Raw genomic sequence first — 25,051 nt, forward strand, 5'->3', positions numbered from 1 at the left:
GGCATAAAGGCAAAAACATCAATTCAGAAAACAGGCCAGGGAGTTTTATTTAAATAAGACTTTGAACTGTGCTCTGAATCACGTACGGTAAAGTGACAGTGAAATGCATTTCTAGAGCCCTATGTAAGGATTAGTGCTGGTACAACACCTATTTTTGGAAAATACCTGTAATCAGACTAAATATGCAGATGTTAAAACCATAAAGGTAGGTATGTATGTCTTTCTCTGGCTTTTGTGTGTGTGTCTATGTCTGTGTCTGTGTGTGTGAAGTGCTTTACTCTTTTATTGCCGAAGGTGAAAAGTCATAAATAACATGGTAGGTTTTATAGACATTATAAGGAGTACACAGCTCTTATCAATTTGAGATCAGTAACAAATAAATCTTATTTGAATTTTGTGTTGGCTTGTGGCATTCATGCTCACATGGACATAAGCATATTGAGATAGAGGAAACTAATTTCCAAATACAACACTGGGCTGTACATTGAAGCATTTGTGCTTTCTTTGAGTGTCATAAGTTTAATTTTATCTTTTCCTTGCTTGCATATGACCACTTTATTTCCTTTTAGCCATCTCTTCATCTTCATGTTGTGCTCTTTTTTGCTACTCTGACTCTCCTCTTGTGGGTAGGAAAAAAATATATTTTTGATTTTTAGATATATAGGTATCTAGTTTGGGTATATTAATATGGCGTTGATTTATAAGCACATTTTAGAAGTCCATATTGGCATGCTTAATCAATACCATTTTAAAATATTTATTTTCAAGGATGTTCCTTATTTTAAACAATATTTTATATTCTTTTGGTGTCCTATGAAATTGTGGACCTACCATGGAATACAATTTTTCAACTAACCAATATATAGAGTTAGAATATCTACCAACAAGCAATGAATAATAGTTGGAATGTATTCCATTGCTAATAATTATAGGATTCATAAGAATGAATGCTACAGTTGAACAGTGTAAGCTATTTGACAAGTAATATTAAGTAAGATCAGTTAGGAGGAAGATTTTTTTGTTGTTCACTGTAAGGTTTAACAGTAGCAGTCTAAAAACCATAATAGACATATCTTTGGGATTGTAGTATCACTGACATGCTGCCAGTAACATATTCAGGTATGGGAAATGATAGCCTTGGCAGCTGTTATCTATAGAATCCTTACTTTTGCCATTGAGGTTATAGGGATAATGCCAGTTTTCAGAGGTATTCATTTTAATAATGTATTTCTATCTTTTCTTTCTTTCTTGAGTGCACGTGGGAGTGTACATTGTATTTGTACAATAATAAGCCTATAAAGTACTAGACTGAGGTAAAGCACCCGGTGAGCTCCATGGTTGAATAACGATCTGAACTTTGATCTCTCTGGTCTAACTAAGTACAATAGTTTAACTACTGTCCTGAACTGGCTTCAGGTTTCAGATGTATTTCTTCCTTGTATTCAGAAAGCCCGGGGGGGGGTGGGGGGAACAGACATCCCAAGTGTATAATCTTCGGGGAGAAGTATTTTTCTTTAATTACCTTAATTATAGAACTGCGTGTATTACATTTTAAAAATAACACTGGTCCAATTTCTTTAAGAAGCAAGTTAATTTGAGGCATAAAACAATTCACATAGACATGAATATTGAGAAAGCTTATTTTTCAAATGTTATCCAGATGATACTTCAGTGCAACCCCAGAAGTTTGATATATAAACAAGTAATTCACCAAGTGTTGTAAGAAAGCTCTGTTGAAATATGTTCATTGACAATGCTGAGTGGATTAAGAAACACAGAAAGTAGATGACAAAACAACAAAACTTGCATGATCTATTTTCTATAGCATCTTTCTAAGTGTTAGTGTTCTAAGTGTTAAGAAGAGATTACTATATGTAGCTGCTAAAGAAAGGTTCACACTTTGATCTGGAGAGAAAAGTAAGAAACTGAGGAGCCCAGAGTTGAACCAAATATTAAACCAGAAAATATATTGTACTCCAGATGTTAAATTACAGGAGCCCTAGTCTGTGTGGCCAGTTGTGAAAGATTTTGGGAGGTATAGTTCAGCAGTGTTTGGAATATTACACACTATATACTTTTGTGGTAAACAAACAATTTCAGTGCTTTAGTTGGTTATACCACCAAGGAGAAAGGGCGTTGGTACTTACCTGATACTCCCGTTCTCTGTGAGCTGTGAAGAGCATCCAGAAGTGGGAGGTGCTTCAGTCTCTTCTGGAAAGGCTGGGCTTAAAACTCTGGGATGCTCCGCCCCCTCCACCGGACACCTTCCCAGAGTCCCCCAGTTTTGCGAAGACTGAGTGCCAAAGTCTGGAACTCATCACCTAATCTAGATCCCTGACTGGAACGGAACCCCACCAGATGGAAAGAAATGGGTGGGGCTGGATGCTCTTCACAGCTCACAGAGAACGGGCGTATCAGGTAAGTACCAACGCCCTTTCTCCCATGAGCTGTTCAGAGCATCCAGAAGTGGGACATACCAAAGCTTGGCCTGTCCTTAGGGAGGGACTCGGTCTGGATCAAAATCCACTCCTAAACTCTGTGGACCCTCTGCAGGACTTTTCTGCCAAATGATGCATCCGCTGAGGCATAGACATCAATTTTATAATTTCTGACAAAGGGCGATGGTAAAGCCCAAGTAGCCGCTCTGCAAATTTCGTCTATGGAAGCCCGTGTGGCCCATGCTGCTGATGTTGTCACACTCCTTGTTGAGTGGGCTGTAATGTCCTTAGGAACTGAGATGGACTGGCATTCGTAACTTTAGCTATGGTGGCTCTCAACCATCTACCAATGGTCGTCATCGACACCTTGTGTCCTAAAGTGGATGGGTTGAAGGATAGGAATAGAGCTTCAGATTTTCGAAATGCTGCCGTGCGGTCTAGATAGATGCTTAACGCCCTTCGAATGTCAAGTCGATGCCATTGATGCTCCAGTCTATGAGATGGTTTCCAAAAATTTGGAAGCACCAACTCCTGTGCTCTGTGGAAGACTGAATTTACTTTAGGGGTGAATGATGGATCCAATCTGAGAACCACTCTGTCCACATGAAACACGCACAGGTCCTTTCTCATTGACAATGCTGCCAATTCGGAAATGCTCCTTGCTGATGTGATCGCAATTAAGAAGACCACCTTGTTGAGCTCCCAAGTGGGATAGCAGTGAATTACAGGAGATCGTAAGTTTGCAGCACCCTTAAGAAAGCTGCGGACATGTGGATGGTGCATTATGGAACGAAGGTCACCCCGGGATATCACCGAGGCTAAGGCTGCCACCTGTCTGCGTAAAGTATTTGGAGATAGGCTTTTGGTCAACCCCTCCTGTAAAAAGTCCAATAATTGTCCTATTGATGGGGCTGTTGGGTCAATCTTAGACCCCTGGCACCAGCGACAGAAAGCGGACCACGTGGCCTCATATATACAATTTGTTGAGGACTGTCTGGATGCTTGTATGGTGGCAATGGCATCCTCTGAAAGCTGTTGGGTCCTTAAATGGCTCCGCTCAACCTCCATACGGCTAGGCTGAGACATTGTGGGTCCAGCTGAAGTACCGGCCCTTGTGAGAGGGAAACCCTCGACAGTGGAATTTTCCAAGGTTGTTCTCTCAATAGGTCCTGTAAGTCCGCGAACCACGTTCACCTGAGCCAGTAAGGGGCGACCAATATCAATTCTGCTTGTTCCTTCAATAACTTCTGGATCAACCTGGGTATTACAGGGAGTGGAGGAAACGCATATAGAAGTCCGGGAGGCTACCGATATCGCAGGGCGTTGACGGCCTCCACCCCCTGAGTCAGGTACCATGAAATATACTGGGGCAATTGGGCGTTGAGGGGAGAGGCAAATAGATCAATCACCAGTTGCCCAAACCTCCACACTGCTTCCTGGAAGACAGATGGGTGTAGGCGCCACTCTGTCTGATCTATCGTGGACCTGCTGAGCCAGTCCGCTTGTGTGTTTAAGGCCCCTGCTATGTGCTCTGCCTTGAGCGAAAAAAGATTGGCCTCGGCCCACTTGAACAACCTGGCCATCTCCAGCATCAGAAATTTGGAGTGGGTACCCCCCTGTCTGTTTAGGTGGGCCTTGGTTGTGATATTGTCTGTCAAGAGCAGAACGTGGCGTGATTGGAAAAGGGGTAGAAAACTGCGTAACGCCAGATGAACTGCTCGCAGCTCCAACAGGTTGATGCTTTGTGATTGTTTGGAAATAGTCCAACTTCCCTGTGCAGTGTGGGATTGGAAGTGAGCTCCCCATCCTACCAGGCTGGCATCGGTTGTGATCGTTGTCCTGCAAGATTCCTTGAAAGGACAACCCTTGTTTATTGTGTTTTCCGACCACCAGCAGAGCGATCGGAGAACATTGTGCGGTACCTTTATCCGGATGTTGGAAGTGGCTCTTCCGGATCGCTGGAAAGGTAGCAGGAACCATTGCAGATCTCTAGAATGGAATTGAGCCCAAGGCACAATGGAAATACAAGAAATCAGTTTCCCTAACAGTCGAGACAGAACTGCCAGGGAAACTCTCTTTAAGGCTCTGATCTCTCTGGCCAAAGACTGGATACTATTCAACCTGTCCTGAGAGAGAAAAACCTTGCCCTCCACGGTATCTATCACTGCCCCTAAATGAACCTAGTTGAATGGGTCAAATGGCTTTTATCCCAATTGACGGAAAAGCCGTGACCTTGAAGGGTCTCCAAAGTAATCTCGGTATCCAAATTTGCTTGATGTCTGGAAGATGACAAAATTAAAACATCATCCAGATAACATTGTAAACAAATAGATTTGATCCTGAGGGAGGCAGCCAAAGCCGCTAGGACCTTGGTAAAAGTCCTAGGGGCCGAAGCCAGACTGAATGGTAGGGCGATATATTCGTAGTGCCAATCACAATCTAAAAATCTAAGATATTTGTAGTGAGCAGGTCTAATTGGTATATGGAGATAAGCCTCTGTCAGATCTATAGAGGTCAGGACATCGTTCTCCCTGATGCTGAGCAGAATGGACTGGAGAGTAGTCATCTTGAATTTTCGATAAACCAATGATCTGTTAAGACGTTTGAGGTCCAGAATTGGAATCCTTTCCTGTCAAAAATGTCTCTCTGTTTGAAATGACACTTGTGGTCTCACTCCAATGTAACGATCCAAAAGCAATTGCAAAAAGAAAGAAAAAGAAATTCCTGTTTAAGGACTAGCCTGCCTATCCAATGCCAGCAAGATAAAAGAGAAATAATGCCAGGGAAGCGGAGTGGGAAGGTACCTGCCCCGGTCCCCAAGAAGGGAAACCAGCGGGGAATGGCGCCTGTGATATTTAGGCGCGAACTTGAAGCCATCCATTGAAAATGGCGGGAAGGCAGATGTTAATTGCCTGAGCAGTTTAATGAGCCGCTGTTGCTGACTCTCTAAATTGTCAGATGAATGATCCTGTCAGTCGAAACGGCTAGGAGAAGTGAGCTGCGGCTGCGAGCACTCCGCCAAGATCGCACAGATAAGACAATCGGGGGATTAGATAATCCAATTGCCTGAAGCAGCCATCTCAGGCTGCCTGCGGAGTGACAGGCTCCGCCAGCCACAAAGAATTGCTCTCAAACTGATCAGGGGGGATGACCTAATAGAGCCACAAGCCTTGAAATCGCCAAATTAATTGGGGAAAAATTTACAAGCCGAATTAACCCAAGAGCAAACCTGAATTTTGACTAGGTGAATCAGAAAACCGTTCCAGTCAGGGAGTGCACAACCTCTTACCACGAAGGCTGAGCTAAAACTGGGGGGCGCTGGGGAGATGTCCCGTGGAGGAGGCGGAGCGTCCTGGAGTTTTAAGCCCAGCCTTTCCAGAAGAGACTGAAGCACCTCCCACTTCTGGATGCTCTGAATGGCTCATGGGAGAATAAGCTAATGCAAACAAGAGTGAATACACTTTTTCCTCCCAAGTCCTAGCAAATGCCTAAAGAAGCCTCTGCAGTTTTCTTGGCAAGGTTTTTCAGAAGTGGTTTTTCTTCCTACGGCCTTTTTAAGAAGTGGTTTGTTAGTGCCTCCTTCCTAGGGCAAGACAAAATCACCCAACTGGCTTTGTGCCTAAGGCTGGACTCGAACTCTTAATCTCCCAGTTTCTAGCTTAGTGCCTCAACCACTGCACCAAATGGGCTAAATAATGGAAGTCTCCAAATCTTGCTGATATTTCAAAACATTTAATCAGTTTCTTTTTTCCAAGCTCATCATTTTTGCCAAAGATGAATGGGATTCCAGCTTCTACAATCACATGAACCTTTAGGAGTTTGTCTCCTGTTGGAGAAACATCTTTCTGTGATTAATACTTCTGCAATGATAATTAAGAAAAAAAAAAGACTGTAAACATAGTATATACAGGATCATCCTGTCTTACTATAATTGATACATCCTGGACAATGCAGCAACTGATTGCAAGTTGCCAATTCATTAGTAATGTCTCCTAGAAAGTGCTGATTGAATAAAGCAGAGCTGCTTGTATTCTTTTCCAAATCGTAAAGCAAGAATTTAACAAAAGAAATCACTATTATCTTTTGCAGTGGTGTCTGCAAATCTATATGATCTGCATAAAGTAATACATTTTCTTGTCATGTTGTAGAAATTCCCAATTAATTTCAGCCAAGTGTAGATCGGCTTCCCACTTTCCGGCTAATCATGTACTAGTAAGAAGACACATGGCTTCTGGAGTTTTCAGTTTAAGAGCTGGCAAAGTTCTCTTAGCTGAAATTTTCATGAGCCAAATAGTAACAAGAATCACTAAGGGTCAGTATCTGCACCATCTTTTTTTCTTTGGGTTTTTGAATATAAATGTAATAGTTAAGTTTTAAAAATCTGTACAATTTTCTGCGTTCCATATATGCGTTCCATATATGTGAACACTTCCACAGGTTTATCTGTCTTGGGAAAACAGTATGGTGACTGGGTTATGGTATTGGATACTCGATAAAAATTAGTTTGCAAGAGCTAAAGATAATGCAGTCTTTTTATTAATTTGGGACATAGTTGGTCAGATCTAAACATATGCTTTCAGTAAGGTAAAATGTTTTTAAAATTTCTGATTCATTATCTCCTTGTTTTGAAGTAGTTGCCTCATTCTGCAGACTTTGAATTGTATGTGCCACAGCTTGAACCCTACTGAAATTGTTTGTTTTGGCATGTATCTCTTCAGGTTATATTAATGTGAATGAGTCTGATGTTATTGGGTTTTGTTTTGTTTTTTTCAAACAGTAGGGAGCCAGTCACGACAGGTATTTGTTATTTTTGTATTTCCATACAGTAAATTTCATACCTGTCTAGAGTTTTACAAATGATCATTGTGTGTTTTAGTAATGATCGAACTAAAAACTGTTTTTCTGTTCTCCTGTTCTATATCTTATGATAGTTTTCTGACCAAAATATGTTGGGGACAGCTGACTTGATGTAAAGCTCTGGACTTTCTTGGTTTTTCCTTAAACGCATTTTATTTCTCAAGAAGGGAACTGAAGATGCTTCTTGGATGAGAAGTGAAACATTTGCAAGGAACAAAAAACCCAACAAAGTCCAGAAATGCCTTTTGAAAGCCCCTGTCAGGCCCCTGTTGGAGTCTGAATCTGATGAGGAAGCTGAACAGCTGACAGGGAGTGTGGGTGTGGCTCCATTGGCTGTGGAGGAAACTGGGGAAGGGCAAAGTCCGGCTGGGTAGAGCAGGGGAGAGGTAGAACAAGGGAGAGGGAGTTCAGAGGAAGACCCAGGCCTGTTCTCTCTTCATCCTAGGGCACGCAGGGAGGAACAGAGAAGAGAGCAGCGTGAGTTGCATGGCTTACGGGGGAGGAAAGCCACAGCTGGGAACAGAGTTTAAAAGAGATGAATGATGCATGCGGCAGCTGCTGGGAACAAACATGAGTTTATCTTGTGTTGACTTTGGTTATCTGTGTTCCTGGCGTCCTCCCAACCCTGTTGAGTTATTTCTGTGCCTTCACACCTGGAATTTTTGCTCCTGCCTTGCCGGACTAATTACCTCATTTTGCCTTGATTATAGTTACAGTTTTTGTTGACCACGTTTTGGATTTGAGTCTCTGCAGCCAAAGGCTGGCTGTTCCTGGGAGAGTTTTTCTCCAGCCAGAAGGTAACCTGGACATTGGGGGCAAAGTTGGAACTAATAAAGGGACTCTTATTGATTATCTGACTGTGTTGCCTTTATGCCACGCCCCGGGACATCACAGCACCTTTGGGACAACCATGACCTGGATTGATTGAGAATCTCCATTAGACATTTAGCCATGCACTTTGTGATAAACATGCTTCAGAACTGAAGAAGTTTCTTGGATGAGAAGTGAAAAGTTTTCAAGGAAAAAAAATAAGTTGCCTTTTGAAAAGCATCTTTGGGACTTCTCATAGGTAGTTCTGGTTCTTTTAATGTTATAGGAGCATCATGGAAAAAAGCAGGATTCCTGCGTCATTGTTAGGTTGTGTAAAGCACACCAGGCAACACAGCTGCCCTTGAAAGCTTGTTCTCTGCCTGTGTACACAAGGCTAGCAGATGCATATACTGAATTACTTTATTGCAGCCAAGCTATCAGTATGCAAACAACTGATAATTCTTGAACATTTTCAGCGTCAGTTTGTACCATTTGATAAAAGATAAGCTTCCACTATAAGTTATGCATTTCCCAGCTACTGTGAACTTAAATCATAGAGGGACTTCCTATGCATAGTATGCATAACAATCAGACCAATGATTCTGATTTGAGCAGAGAGACACAACCTGGAATGTACCTTAGCAAACTTTGGAGGCAGCCCAGAACCCTCCATCAGTTGTTGATAACTCATTAAGCTCTAAAGTGACAGAAAGAGGACATGGTTAAGTGTTTGTCTGGAGTGCAATAACATCAACTCCATTAAATGTGTGTAAATTGGATGAAATTTCATTTTTATCTCACCTCTTCCCATCATTATGTTTGTACATGCCTGCCTGCTGCACACCACTCAAGAGTTCAGATGTGGCCTTCAGCCCAGAAATAGCTGTATTATTACTAGAAGATCACACCCATTGCACTCATTTGGAGGGAACTCTGCAATTGGATTGTGAAGAAACATGCTTCACTCAGGCTGTAAACGCCTTTAAATCGTTTTATACTGACAGTACCTGTACTGTTGCATTATTAGTTAACTTGGAAACTATATTTTGGATGCACGTGTTATTCATTACAACATTGTACAACTTTGTGTGCTTCCTTTGTCGTGTTCTGGCCACTTTTCATGTACAAGGAGCATGCGAGAGAGAATGAAACAAAGTGGCTGTCATACCTCTTTTCCCCATTGAAATTTATAGGCAGTGTATTGTAATACGGACTTAGTTATACTCCCTTTACCATCCAGTATCCTTTCCATAGGGTGACATGCAAGAAAACCCTTAATCTTAGCTCTGAATAGACAGAAATGTGCTTCATCTTTTGTAGTGTAGGTGATAAAAATATACTGTGTATATTATGGCGTTCCCCAGCTGTACTGTGTATTTCCTGGGTAGATGTTTAATCAATGATTCATTGTTTGTTTTTTTGCATAGATGGGCCCTGTGTCTATACCAGTTCTGTGTACTAACAGTGAACTCATTGTTTCAGGGTGGATCAACATGGAAAAATCCCTTTGTTCTTTGGGTATCATTCTAGCACTTGTGGGTTTTTTTTGTCTGTAGTGTCTTATGGGGCTGTGCAGAGCTCCAGATTCAGTTCATAGGAGGTGTTCTGGAATGTGCTAGAGTGTGAAAGCACTAGCTATTGCTGCCTTATTAAAGCAGGTGTGTCTCTTTTCAAGATTGTGTGACTGCCTTGGAAAGCTCCCTGAAGCACAGCCCTAGTAATAGGATTATAATGCTGCATCTGCTTCCATTAATATTCCATCTTCCTTTCAGGAGCTCAAAGTTGTGTGCCCATAACAATAACCCTGTAAAGTAGAATGGAGTGAAAAAGATTATTTGACCTGAAATTTTGTCAATTAGCTTCTATGCCTGAGAATAATCATAATTCTGAATCTCCAACTCTCCAGCTAGCTAGATAAATAGATAATTTCTGCACTTCTGCACATGAGGATATCACTTGGAAGGGTGTAGTAAGTTTGTAGGGTGTAGGTGTAGTAATTAGTAAGAAGGGTGTAATAATTAGTAAGTTTGCTGTCTGGGATAAATGAAAGTTTTAAGCTCAAAAGTATTTCCCTTCTTTAATAGTTACTACTCCTCACAAGTTGTTATCACTTCTCAGCCTTTTGGCTAAGTTCACATGGGTGTGTGTGGCATATTTTATGCTTTACCTGTTGGTAAAGCTCAGGAATGCAACTATCAAGCTCAGTTCAATTGTATTGTAAACAAACATATCCTTTAATAGTTTTTAAACAAAAACTATACATACTGCTTTGTGCAGTACTACTTGTCAATATTACAGACTTTATTTACTGCATGGGAGCACAATTTATATAAATGTTACAGTAGCTACAGTAAAATTGCTGTCCTGGCAAAATCAATTTCTTATCAGGACACTAAAGGAATGTGTAAAATGAAGACTTTTCAAATTGTGTAAAATTATATTTGTATAAGCGTCCTTTAAAAAAAATAACCTCTTTGATGTATTGCAAATCCTTTCTGCCCCTACTCTGTGTTCTTCTGGGAGCTATAATTCTTGTTGTGTTTATTAATAATCTGTATATGTAGTACTCACCTTTTCATTTCTGCAAGAGTGAAGAATTAGCTTTTCCTGCACAATCCAACAGTATTCCTGATATTCGCAGCAGCTCAACAGTACAGGCCCTCATCCCACATAGTTCAGTTGGCATACATCTTTCAGATACAGTGGAAGATGCTTTGACAAATGAAATTATCCTTAATCTAGCTCCGGTTTGGAGAAGAATCTGAATAACCTAGGGTGAATATTCTAGAGGAAAAAACACATTTTTAGGTTAGAGAGGTGTTAAGGAAAACTGTTGTCTGCAATCTTGGCTTGTGAACCTGCATGTGTTATGAATATTGAAGAATTGTTCAACTAAACAAGATAGTAGAAGAAGTTCAGCTCTTAGGATGTGGAACGCTTGTTTGTGTGGGCATAAACCTGACTGAAATCTGTAAATTTTACTTCTCATAAATGTGCCCAAGATTGTGCTTTTAGTTTTTCATTTTTATGAATTTTCCAAAGGTAGTTTTTTTTAAAGCTTTTCCAATTGAAGATTTCTCCTCAAAGCCTAAAGATGGTAGACCTTTCAAATCCAATCAGTGGCAATTCTTCAGAATAAGACATCTTGATATTGAACTGATTTCTCACAAAGAATGAATGCTTATTCATTTGCTTTTTTAAAAAGGGGCCTCGGTATCTCTCATAGGATAGTAATTGTGTTGTGTAACAGCAGATGGACACACGAGGCAGACACGGAGCTGAAGGCTAACATTGCTTTATTCGAAGCATAACGGGTTGCCGCGGCTACCGGAGGCTGGGCTGGCAGCCAGCTGGCAGCAACAGCTGATGCCGTTTGACAGCTCCTTTTGCTGTCAAACGGCATCAACCAATGGGAGCGATCGGCGCTCCCGCCAGGAATGTGGACCAGATTGGGGACTGTAGTTAGTCAGGGAACACAACACCCCTTCCCCCTGGCTAGGAGCATGCTCAGTCCTGCAAATTGGCCTTAGTCCCGGAGAATCTCCGGGTGGGGTAGAGTCCTTTGCCCCCGGGATCATCCGGGCAGCTGCAGGGGTGCGAGTCCAATCAGCAGGAGCCTGCGGTGGTCCAGGTAGGTTTCCCTGTTCGGTTAGCTTCAGGTGCATCATCCGGCTGGAACGGTAGACCAGGTCGTCAGGTCGAGAGTCCATAGCGTTTCGTTGGAAGACCGGGTCCGGCAGCGAGCTCTTGGTGCTGGCTGGGGTAGATCAGGTCCGGCAGGGAGCTCTCGGCACTGGCTGAGTAGACCGGGCCCTTTGCACTTGTTGGGTAGGCTGGATCCTCAGTGTTTACTGGGTGGACCGGCCTCTCGGGGTTTGACAGGTAGACTGGGTCGCTTGGCTAGGGATCGTTGTTGGCGGCTGGGTAGACTGGGCCATCTCGGCCTTTGGTGGATAGATCGGCTCTCGGCAGGTAAACCGGCTCGTCTCGGCTTTTGGCGGATAGATCGGCTCTCGGGTAGACCGGCTTGCCTCAGCCTTTGGCGGATAGATCAGTTCTTGGTGGGTAGACCGGCTCTCAGCTCTCGGAAACGCCAGCGGTGGTGCCTGTGGGTGGCATCTGTCTCCTCAGCGAGGGAGGCTTTGAACTTCGCACTCTCGGTAGCGCCAGCGACGGTGCCTTGTGGGCAGCATTTGTCTCCTCAGAGAGGGAGGTTTTTTTAACTTCATGTGCACAGAGATCGTCTGCGGCTCGTGACTTTCAGCTCTCAGCGGCTTCGGCTCTTTTTTTAATAGTGACTTTGCCTGGCTGTTTCAGTCCGGTTGCCTCTCATTTGTGTATCCCACCTTCGTCGCCAGTGTTGTGTAACAGGGGACACACGAGGCAAACACGGAGCTGAAGGCTAACATTGCTTCATTCGAAGCATAACGGGTTGCCGCGGCTACCGAGGCTGGGCTGGCAGCCAGCTGGCGGCAACAGCTGATGCCGTTTGACAGCTCCTTTTATAGCCGGCTGTCAAGCGGCATCAACCAATGGGAGCGATCGGCGCTCCCGCCAGGAATGTGGACCAGATTGGGGACTGTAGTTAGTCAGGGAACACAACAAATTGGTAACTGCCTGATTTTTGAAAAGTGGAGAACTCAACGTTTATTGTTTATTCCCTCTCCTCAGAAAGCTTTAAGAAACTCCCTGATGATACTGATAAACAACCCCCCCTTCCAAACAATACCTGATTATATATAATTTGAAAAATCAATTGAACAGTGTCCAGTTTGTTATGAATGCAAATTATTCTCACGTTTATAAATCTGCCGAACTCAGTGTGTTCATTTTAATGGCAAAGTCATCTACAGCTTTCCAGCTTTTTACGGTTAATTAACGGTTCTGCAACTGTCAATTCTGCTGCAACTTTCATATTACATTTTAATTGTCTATCCATTTTCTGAGAAACAGCTGTAACCATTTGAGCATCAATAAAAAAAGAAAAGTAGTTTTGTCCAGTTGATTTCACTTGGATCTTCAAATATTTATAACTCATCATGGTCTGTTGTCATCCAGTAGACTGGAGGTCACTAAAATTTTATCCCTGGGTATTAATATATGAATGAATGGATGGTTTCATGAGATGTAGCCTCCCCAGCCCTTGGGATTAATTCTTCAGAAGAAATACAGGTGAATCCCTGAAATGGGCCTCTTTATTAGTAATAAATGATTTGATACAGATGAGATTGTGCAGGATATTGCAGGATTCTGGTATGAGCCAAACTTACATTTTCTTATAATACTCCAGCTTGTGGGTTTCCCCCTCTCATTTTCCATGTTGCTCCCGGCTTATTTTGCTGGTTTTTTGGGGGGGGGGGGGTCCCTTCAGATCTGCCACATATCCTGTTTTGTTTGTGAATGATGCTGTTATGACTATATAAGGATTGGCATTTTGCAAAACTGTTCTACTACGATTGCAAAGTGATGATTTTTAAAAAGTGTTTTTAAAACGTGTTTGGAGTTAAATTATCAAGATAGAGCAGTTAGAGCTTTCTTCAGCAATGAGATAACATAAGAAAGGCTCTTACATTAACTGCTGATTGACATGCTTTCCTGAAATGCCCTAACAACCCTGGCTCAAAGCATAAATATCTGTAGCAGATTTGGCTATAACCTACAGCTCAAAGGATCGTTTTTGGCCTTTTAAAGTAAGGAAATGTCATTTGGTCTTGGAGCTGGCTGAAAGGATTTTCGGTTTCCAAGACTGCTGCTGTCCAAAGGTCAGTTTATCAGATCTACAGAAGACTCAGAGACAGTTGTTTCAAGAGAAAGTTTTCAAGCTCCAGGGGAATACAAAAAAAAAAAAAAAAGTTTCCCAGGATTTTGGTAAATTCTGTTGTTTAAATCCAGTAGTAAATAGTTATCGGACTGACTTTTATATTGATGGAATTAACCACTCTTCCTTTCAGATGTATTAAACTCCTTAAAGGGAATACATGATTCAAATCTTTTGGATTAAATAGAAATATTTTTAGTCTAGTGGTTACAATTTAAAGATCAATGATTATTTCTAGTCGATGGAATTCCTCAGACATTTTCAAGAGAGTCCTTTACTTTGTCGCTATGCAAGGCTACTGCATAACTTATGAAACATTTATCTTTGTGCTTGCAAGATCAGGAAATGTCACCCATAAAGTACAGATTGCTATGAATATAAGCAGTTTATTTCCAGTGATTTTGTACTCTCTTGCACTTAGGGCAAGGTAACTTCTTTTCACCAGTTTCCTCCCTCATTCTCTCTTCTCTACCCAGCATTTCATGTCTTTTTTTTAAAAAAGTATGAATTTTACAATTCTAAAAGATAATCCAAACTAAAATCAGAAAAAAAATAAAAGAATAGAAAAGAAATACAACATGAAAAAAGAAAGAAAAAGAAAAGAAGAAAGAAAAAAAGAACATTTAAAGAAGCAATTCCTGAATGTCCTTGCAGACAAATACAGGCATATTAATAGTTTCCTACCCACTATGAGGTTATATACATACCTCACTTCTTCCCATGCTAACCTGTCAATTCACAAATCCAAAAAATCATTGTCATTTTGGCCCAAATATTCTAAAAAAATCATAAAAGGTTTCCAGAATTTTATAAAGATGCTCCATATTTTAGCCCTGACCAAGCAAGTCAACTTTATATATTCTATTATTTTTCTGACAATCTTAATCTTTAGTGCATCAAGTTGTTCTTTTAAGATTGAAGCTCCTTGTTTTTCTCTCACCTCAAAGATTTTTTTCAATGTTTTAGAAACCCTCTTTTGAAAATCCAAAAATAAGTCCTTTTTCATCTCTTTTTTTGTCATTTCTGTTTCCATCCTGTCACCTCTCTTTTTCTTTATTTTCCAATATTTTTCATGAACTAGGATTGTATTCCCACTTTGTATTCCTACTTTGTCCTGTTTATCCATAAATTCTTCTGTATTTTTGTCTGTCACAGCTTTCAGTACTTTATTATTGTAATTCTTCAAATTCATTTACTGGTCTAGAAGTAATTGCTGTCAGAGTGGTTATAAGCTTCTCTCCCAATCTTCTGAAATATCTCAAGTATCATATTTTATTTGTCATTTTACTTGATGTTACTTACACTTTCACTTTCTTTCTTCCTGCCTATAACTTCAGTCCCTCTAGTGGCCCATTTCTATAGTTATGAAGTCTCAGGTTTCACTGATGCTTTGTTTTTTTCTTTCAGACAATAATCTGTTTCCTGGTTGACAAAACAATTTGTCTTCACTCATATTGTTTTTGTTTGCTCAATTTTTTCAGAAAGCTAAAGTCTGAATACTCCAAATTTTTCTAGATCCTTAATCAGTTTAAAACTTTCTTAGATTACTTTCTAATTCAGCTTTTTGTAGTTTGTTTGCTATTGTTTTAGTTATTTTAAATTGCTCTTTAACATTTCTTCTATTTTGGGATTAAATTTTACTCATTAGGTAGTTTTTTTATACCTGTTGTTTGGAAGATCTCATTTAACTGTAAAATAATTGTAAATCTAAAGGTGATTAGAAAATGAGATGGTTGAATCCAGTGTCTTTAAAGGCTCTGCCATGGTTCAGGATGACTTCCCTTGTCTCCTAATGCTCAGACCAGCAGGATGATTGCTGTTTCAGTCTCTCATCCTCTCTTTATTCAGGAATGTTATTCCAGTGCAACTGAAGTGCAAAAATCTACTGTCTTGCCTTGCACAAATGTAAAGTTTCAAGTAGCAATAAAATTATCCTTGTCATTTCCTAATATTATTGACCAAATCCCATATCTTTGCCAAAATTCAAGTTCATTGATTGCTGTCACATCTCTGTGTTATCATAAAAATAAAATTAGATTGCAAAAGTATCCTACAGCCTTGCTGTTGCTTCAGCAAGTTAAAAACAAAAAGCATATGCAAAAATATTTCTTGTGGAACAGATCTCTAGGTTACTTTTTTTAAAGAAGTAATATGTAAATATTTACAAAATTCTCTGTGCATAGTTTTGATCTATAAAGACCAAGATGGCTTGGTTCCAGAAGTGGTATTCAGCAGGTTCTGACCAGTTCTGGAAAACCGGTAGTGGAAATTTTGAGTAGTTTGGAGAACCGGCAAATACCACCTCTGACTGGAGATTTTACAGTATCCTTCCCCTCCCATGCCCACCAAGCCATGCCCACAGAACCAGTAGTAAAAAAAATTTAATCCCACCACTGCTTGGTTCTTAGATACTTACAGGTCTACCTGCTTCAAATAAAACCTGTGGATGCAGTGTGGACATCCCACATGAACATGAAGATCCCACCTGAGTACTTGAGGTTTGGAGAAGTACACTGCTCAAAAAAATAAAGGGAACACTCGAACAACACAATGTAACTCCAAGTCAATCACACTTCTGTGAAATCAAACTGTCCACTTAGATAGCAACACTGATTGACTATCAATTTCACATGCTGTTGTGCAAATGGAATAGACAACAGGTGGAAAGCATAGGCAGTTAGCAAGACATCCCCAATAAAGGAGTGGTTCTGCAGGTGGTGACCACAGACCACTTCTCAGTTCCTATGCTTTCTGGCTGATGGTTTGGTCATTTTTGAATCCTGGCGGTAGTTTCACTCTAGTGGTAGCATGAGACAGGGTCTACAACCCACACAAGAGGCTCAGGTAGTGCAGCTCATCCCAGGATGGCACATCAATGCGAGCTGTGGCAAGAAGGTTTGCTGTGTCTGTCAGCGAAGTGTCCAGAGCATGGAGGCGCTACCAGGAGACAGGCCAGTACATCAGGAGACATGGAGGAGGCCGTAAAAGGGCAACAACCCAGCATCAGGACCGCTACCTCCGCCTTTGTGCAAGGAGGGACAGGAGGAGCACTGCCAGAGCCCTGCAAAATGACCTCCAGCAGGCCACAAATGTGCATGTGGCTGCTCAAACAGTCAGAAACAGACTCCATGAGGGTAGTATGAGGGCCCAACGTCCACAGGTGGGGGCTGTGCTTACAGCCCAACACCATGCAGGATGTTTGGCATTTGCCAGAGAACACCAAGATTGACAAATTCGCCACTGGCGCCCTGTGCTCTTCACAGATGAAAGCAGGTTCACACTGGCCACATGTGACAGACGTGACAAGGTCTGGAGACACCGTGGAGAATGTTCTGCTGCCTGCAACATCCTCCAGCATGACTGGTTTGCCAGTGGGTCAGTTATGGTGTGGGGTGGCATTTCTTTAGGGGGCCGCACAGCCCTCCATATGCTCGCCAGAGATAGCCTAACTGCCATTAGGTACCAAGATGAGATCCTCAGACCCCTTGTGAGACCATATGCTGGTGTGGTTGGCCCTGGGTTCCTCCTAATGCAAGACTATGCTAGACCTCATGTGGCTGGAGTGTGTCAGCAGTTCCTGCAAGATGAAGGCATTGATGCTATGGACTGGTCTGCCCGTTCCCCAGACCTGAATCCAATTGAACACATCTGGGACATCATGTCTCGCTCCATCCACCAACGCTACGTTGCACCACAGACTGTCCAGGAGTTGGAGGATGCTTTAGTCCAGGTGTGGGAGGAGACCATCCGCCACCTCATCAGGAGCATGCCTAGGCATTGTAGGGAGGTCATACAGGCACGTGGAGGCCACACACACTACTGAGCCCCTTTTTGACTTGTTTTAAGGACATTACATCAAAGTTGGATCAGCCTGTAGTGGTTTTTTTCCACTTTAATTTTGAGTGTAACTCCAAATACAGACCTCCATGGGTTGCTAAATTTGATTTCCATTGATAATTTTTGTGTGATTTTGTTGTCAGCACATTCAACTATGTAGTGAACAACATATTTAATAAGAATATTTCATTCATTCAGATCTAGGATATCTTATTTTTGTGTTCCCTTTATTTTTTTTAGCAGTGTAGTTATGACTCCTTAGTTATGACTCCAAATGGTATCCAGCCTCTTGACATTCAGGAAGGAGATGAAAACTGAGCTGTTTTGTAGGGCGTTTACTACATAGATAGTTGCTAGAAGGGAGAAGAACAACATTTCTTTCAAATTGCAGATTTTTTTTACTAGATGTATTACATATTTGCTTATTTTAATATGTGCTGTTAATTACTGAGAATCTTGCCAGAGTGTGATAGTATAAAAATGTAAGTAAGTGAACTATATTACTGTAAATTATTTAATGAAGGTTAGAATTATTTAATGAAGGTCATTCTGGAGAATGTAGATATTCTATTCTAAAGCATCTTAATACCCTTTTAAAAACATTGTAGGTGTATTTTTTAGTAGATTTAATATTATCGGCGGTAAGAATCTATAAGAGCAGAAAGTAAATAAAGTAAGATCCTTTTTTTCAAAAGCTTGCTTTTTAAAAAGAATTTTATAAATCATGGACAAATTTCAAAATTTGCAAAATATATTGAGAAACTTTATATCCTGAAATTCTTGCTTTTCTTCTAATTCTTTTAGAAATGAAGTTTTTCCAACCCCAGTTCCCCTATTTAGTTTTGAGGTCTAAGTAAGCACCAATGCAGAACAGGAATTGTGTATATGAATTATTCTACAAAAGTTCCTGGTTCACTTGCAGAGATTAAATTATTGAGACCAGATAATTGAGTTTATTTAAGTGATTTAACTGGTGATACATTCATATTATTCTTGCTACTAGTAGTTAATTCAACTCAATTGTGGTAGTTTTAATATGTCTGACATATTAACATTTGCAGAGAAATCTATTGAAGGCCCACCCATGACCGGGAGCAATCCATTCTTGTCATGGTTGTCTCAGCAAAAAATACTTTTGCGAAAGCAGTTTTCTCACAATTTGTAATAGGCCATGTCCTGTAATAAAACTCATTAATTCCAGGAACCGCTTAATTTTTTTTTTCAAGAAATTATACTGTTAAGTGCAGTTATATTCCGGACTTAAATCCCCTTGAGGCATTGCAAAGTCTTTGATTGTGCGGTTTTAACTTTATGTGTATATTTCCTTGTAGCACTTCCTCTACTATTGTAGGGTTCAGGGATGTTTGTACAAGTATTTACATATTTAGCATTTTTTTAAAGAAATGTCTAATGAAAGAACAAAGAAACTGCATTTTTCCCCAAATATTCAGCCAAAGCCTTAAAAAAACAATTTTGCAGTTTTTTGTGGCGTAACTGATAATTATAATACACTACTATTAGAAGAGAGAGAGGGAGCATCATAGCAGGCCTTTATTTAAATAGCTGTCACTGCCCTTTCCTTCTGTCTAAAACCCTACCCAAGCATTCTTGAAAAGAGTTGCTACAATATTTAGATTGGTGGATGACCAGACCTTTATGCAAGGGAAACAGAATGTAGAAAGAAAAATACTAAAGTTAGAAGCGTAGCTTATACAAAAATATTATTGAATCTGGAGCTTTTGTTCTATTTAGGGATTAATATGGGAAGACTGAGTTATTTAAATCTACCTACAACAAAGAGCTACAGTGAGGGAATTCAATTGGGTAAGAACCTGAACTGCACAGCTCAGAGTCAGAAGAGAAAGCTGAAATGAACGAGAAAGGAAGAAGTGATAGAGTCCTGATAATAATAAGGGGGTATGTTTCCCAAAGACAACCAAAGAAGCCTTTTAGACAAGGAAGGGAGATAAAAGTGAAGAATCCTGCACTTAACTCTATGTCTTTTGCCCCACATGAGAAGTAGGTTTATGGGTACAGAAAGCCACAGCTTGCAAAAGTAAACTGCAACATAAGCATTGTTACACTACATAGCTCCAATTCTTCATGTCGCTGCTTTGCACAGCTCTTTCTTCAGGCATCCATCTCCTATGGGAAGGAATGCCTCAAAGACTCTGCTCTGCTGACTGTTAATAAAACCTAACTACAGTTCTAGAGAACTTCCTCAGGAGGAGGATGAACACGATTTCAGCAACTGGGTGAACTTCACCTACAAATTATCCACTTAATGCTTTAGGGCAGGGGTGTCAAACTCGTAGCCTGTAGGGCCAGAGGCATCACGCACTAGCCACGCCCATGCTCAATTTAGTGAAGAGGAAAAAAGTTACGATATGTCACATGACGATGCAAGTTTGATACCCCTGCTTTAGGGCTTGTTCCTTATTCCTATGCGAACTAAAGCTGGAGAAACAGCTCTGAAATGAAGGGCCTTCTCTGTAATATTTTGACTAGAGAAATCCACCAGGCCCTTGGTTCATTTGTTTTATTAGATAAATGCTTCCTTTTTCATTGGGATTCATCTGATGATAGGATCTTAATTTGATTGACTTTGCTGTTTATTGTTTTTCCGTTGGCTCCTGATCCAATATCTCCATTTTTGAGATCTCTGAATGAGAATATGTAAGTCTGCAGACAGGGAATTGGAAAAGGCAAACCTTTTGGCAGGATGGCAAATAGAAATGTACAGTCAAATCCCGACACATATATAAAAAAGGGAGGTAGGGCTTCAATACATGACTGTAGCCACTATCTTGATTTTTTTTTGTCACTTTCTCTACTGACTCTTGTTGAGTGTCTTACATAAAGTGTTTAAACAATCATAAGAGCAGTAAAGGCCACAAAATTGTTAGTCATGCATAACCACCCATTGAGAAGGATAGCAACTCAAGGCATTATAACCATCAGAGTAGACTAACAGGGTTAGTCCAACGTGTACTTCTAGTTGTGTGCTCCTTAATGCACAAATGAAGTCGTCTGAAAGTAAGGTGACCAGTTTACTGCCATGTGCTAGCTGCCAGAAGTATACAACACCTGTGTTGCATGTCCTTCATTGGCTGCCAGCAGGCTTCTAGGTATGGTCCAAAATGCTGTTGTTTTTATGTACTATTATTATTTCAGTCTGGATCGTAACATGCGTTGATGGCTCTATTGGAGTTTAAATCAACATTTACATTTATTTATTATCCTATTTTTACCCACATAGCTTAATCAGCAGATTGTAAATGTGAATAAATACTTTGCTTTTGAACATCAGAGCCTCCCTTACTGGTTTCATTTGTGTTGCCATTCATTACTTAAAGTATCATTTGATGAGGGTGATGGAAGATGGGACCCATGTTTTAGAGGCAAAGTATTTTAATTAGGCTTAGTATAAGTTGACTGTGAAGCAATGTCAGAAATGCAAATTCTATTCTTAGCTTTAGTAGGAAAGAATAAAATTACATTCTGGTATCATAATGCTTTAAAATACACGGCGTGAACAGGCTTGGAAATGTCTTTTGAGTTTTGACTGACATACATCAAGAACAGCGTAGTAGAGCTGGAAATTCCACAGAAAAGAGCATTTTGCAGAAATGATTGAGACGTTGCAGTAGCTATCCTTTGAGGAAAAATTATAATATTTGAGAATTTTAGCTTTAAAAAAGAAGACGGAGAAGGGTGGAGCAAACATGATAGATATGTGTAAAATATGCGCGATGTAGTTGGATGCTAGAATCCAGGATCAAGGAGTAACATTCACTGATGGGAGTGGGAGGACAGAATAAAGGCATTTCACTATGGCATAGTTATATCTTAGTGTGGAATTTGCTTCTCTAAAATATAGCAATGGCTGTTTATTTGACTATTTTATATGGGGATTAAACCAATTCATGGAACATAAGACTGTCAATGGCTATTAGTCACCACAGATATTTATTGTTTATCCTACTGATGCTATGTTTCTGATAACCCATTACTACGAAACATTTGTGAGTGTGTGGCATTGTATCAGTGCCTCACTTGTAGGTTTGTAGGTGTCATATCCGCCACTGTAGAAATAAAATGCTGGAGTAGATGGACTTTGGACCAGATCCAATAGTGCTCTTTTTCTGTTCTTTCTTACAGACAGATGACTGTCGTCTTCTTTCTTGTTAGAAAGTAGGTGGCGATTGAATTTATTTTGTCTAATTCTTTTTCCAAATTTTTGTTTTATTATAGGCGGAAAGCCAAGTCAAAAGCTCCCCTTCCTCCACCTGAAACTAAAGCTACTGATTGCTCACCTTTTGATGATCTAGAATTGTCTAACTGCACGATGGACCAAAAAGAAAATGCGATTGATAGAGACATTCAGCTGTCTGTGATTCTTCCTGGAGAGGTGATCAAGACTACTAATATTAACGGCAGGTATGTTGAACAAAATTTTGAAACTGTTTTGTGGATGAAAACTGGATTTTCAAAAGGGCATGTGTTTGTGTATACACACACATAGTTTATTAATTTAAATGATTTACATGGGTGCCCATTTCACACAGGTTCTGAGACTTTCAGTCCTAATGCCAAGGTGGAAATCTTTCACGTTAAGCTTCACTCCTGATAAGCCCGTGTTTTTGTCAGTGATATGGAAGACTTTTATTATCTTCACCTTCACAGATTCTAATTAATCTGTTAATTGGCAACTGGGGGATTTCCTAATATTCTTCCACCCAGATACTATCCAATTCCGACTCTACAGTATTTAGTTTTTTAATATCAACCTATTTGGCTAAAAAGTGCCATCTTCTGTATTCAGGATGGTTATAATAGTTTAAACAGAATTTCGCTACATCAAACACCTTCAATTGAAAATGAGCAAAATAGATTAAGAACAAATTTTATTTCCAGTTGTCTATATATGTCTATATATTTAACTTTAGGCAGCGATGAAGGTGTTGAAATTTCTGAGGAAAGATGTTGAAATTGTTCCATTTTTGTCTCTCATCAAAGTTTAGCTGAGATATGCCAGCTTTGAACATCATTGAGGAATGGGAACAATGTTGGTTTCAACCAGGCTTTCCATAGAAATCATTTTACTGGCATATAATTTTCCAATCTTGTAAAATTCTTATTATCATCCAGGATTCAGGTTTTGGGACTATTGTAAGACTCTTCGGGTTTAGCATCAAAAGATTGCCTTTGCCTCATAAACCCCATTCAAGCAGCTCTACTTTTTATATAATCTCAAGTTCTAGAGAAGCTCTCTTATGTGCATAAAGAATCTCCATTACTGATAAAAGCTCCTTTAGTGGTTTGGGGACCAGCTCCCTTGATCCTTCTGACAAATAATGCTTCAGCCTCTATAGTACAGACTACTCCTTGGATATACCAGCACAGAGCTTAGTTTTACATCAGATTGCTATAGTTACATCACCTTTGGGCTCCTTTTCCCTTCATAATTATATACTTTTATCAGTGGTGGGATTCAGTTTTTTTTTTTTACTACCGGTTTTGTGGGCGTGGCTTGGTGGGTGTGGCAGGGGACTGTAAAGTCTCCAGTCAGTGATGGTATTTGCTGGTTCTATGAACTACTCAAAATTTCCACTACCAGTTCTCCAGAAGTGGTCAGAACCTGCTAATACCATCTCTGACTTTTACATTTCTTACCAATCACATTTCTTACCAATCCTTGATTATTGTAATCCACTCAGATTTCATAGCTATGGATCTTTAAACTTCATGAAGGGACTGGTTCATTTCTTAAGTTCTAGATGACTATATCTGTATTCAGAGTCTGACTCATTTTTTGTCTTCATCTGATTGACTGGTAGTAGATCAGTCTCCCTTTTCTCGTTACGAAGATATCACTGGCAGCCATCAGTATCCTTTATGTGAACAATTATTGCACAGGTTCAATACTTTGAAATAGATATAAATCAACCTCCAGTCTTTTGAAATGATTCCCTCTTAACATCAATACAAAGTGATATTTAGTAGTGATTGACACGTGTCAAAGTTCAAGTTTGCACTGGGATACTGATTGTTTTTAGTGATAAGGAGGATCAGAAACTAGAATGGTTTGGGTAATATATGAGATAAGATGCATAGCATGTACATCACTTTTGAGTGTTGGAGACTACCATACTGTCTTTCCGAGGAGCAGATAATTGTTTTCAAAATATTGATTGCTGTTAAGATACTGGCATTGAATAGTCATGGTTCTGGTCTATCAGTGAATCTTAAAACGGTATTGGAGAGGGAATACATTAGAGAGCCACACTACTCTGTGTCACCAATTAACCAGCATTCCTCCTTTTCTAGGCATTGTTATAGGAACTCCTGATCCAGTTCTAAGCAATGCTTTCAGCCTTACTGTTCATCCTAAACTGTTAGACAGAAACTTGTCTGATCTTTTCATTCCTTCAAGAACTGTTCTTTTCCTCATAGAGTTGTTGAGGTCAAGTCTAAACTCTGTTTTTGAATATTCTTATTGCCGCCTCCCTTTTAATGTTCACAGCCTTGTGTTTGGGGGCACACTGATTCGCTTTAGAAACTTGCAAAACCATTTCAACAGATTGCTGGATATTTGCTGAGGGTAATGCCACGGAGTTTGATGCTCTCCCTCCTAAATATGGCATCCGAAAGGAAGGAAAAATTACAAACATTACTTGTACACACCAACATTTCTTTCCAACCTTTGGTTCTTGCATAAACTGAAACCAGTTCAGCTTCTGTCCCCGCAAAGTATCTCTTTCCACAGGAGAGATAATGGATTCAGTTTCTTGCCGTATATCTTTAACCAAGGATTGAACAGGTATTTTCCACATTCAGTTCATGCTGCAGCTGAAACTGAGCAAATCAGAAGGAATATTTTCTCAGCCTCGAGGCCTCTGATGTTGCTGTAGATGCCTTCTTGATATGTTGAGTTGTGAGACCTTCCTTGGGTTTGTTGATCCTTGCTTTGACTCTGTCAGATATCTTTCATTCCTATTAAATAGTTCTATAGTTGAAGGATCAAAAGAACCAAGATAACCTACCATTCACATTTTTTTTCGTGGATTCTGATTTCTCACACCTTAAAGATGGTGAGTTTACAGAAGAAACCAAGTTATATGACATACGATACACAGAAAACCGTGTACAGTATTAGTTCTTTAAATGATTATTTGTCCTTTTCACCATGCTCATACTGTATCTACTGTCTTCTTACTGGTGGCTCAGTTATTGTTTGGAACTGGGAGAATTCACTGCGGGAGAATTCACTGTGATAACAGCTAGAGCA

General features: G+C 40.2%; 1 protein-coding gene across 26 annotated transcripts in view; it reads left to right on the plus strand.

Moving 5' to 3' along the window:
* The window catches only part of COBLL1 (cordon-bleu WH2 repeat protein like 1), a 115,403-nt gene that overhangs the window by 52,458 nt on the left and 37,894 nt on the right, over window positions 1-25,051 (plus strand). For 17 of the 26 annotated variants that reach the window (XM_026697138.2, XM_026697141.2, XM_087920045.1 and 14 more), the window contains exon 2: window positions 22,015-22,200. In XM_026697138.2, coding sequence (XP_026552923.1) covers window positions 22,015-22,200 — 186 coding nt within the window. Of the gene's footprint in view, window positions 1-37; window positions 210-22,014; window positions 22,201-25,051 lie in introns of those variants that run through there. The other 9 variants (XM_087920034.1, XM_087920037.1, XM_087920051.1 and 6 more) reach the window with 5 other exon arrangements.

This window comes from Pseudonaja textilis, chromosome 1 (genome assembly GCF_049901715.1).
Source record: "Pseudonaja textilis isolate UNSWEBS1 chromosome 1, rPseTex1.2, whole genome shotgun sequence".
NCBI classification, from domain to species: Eukaryota; Metazoa; Chordata; class Lepidosauria; order Squamata; family Elapidae; genus Pseudonaja; species Pseudonaja textilis.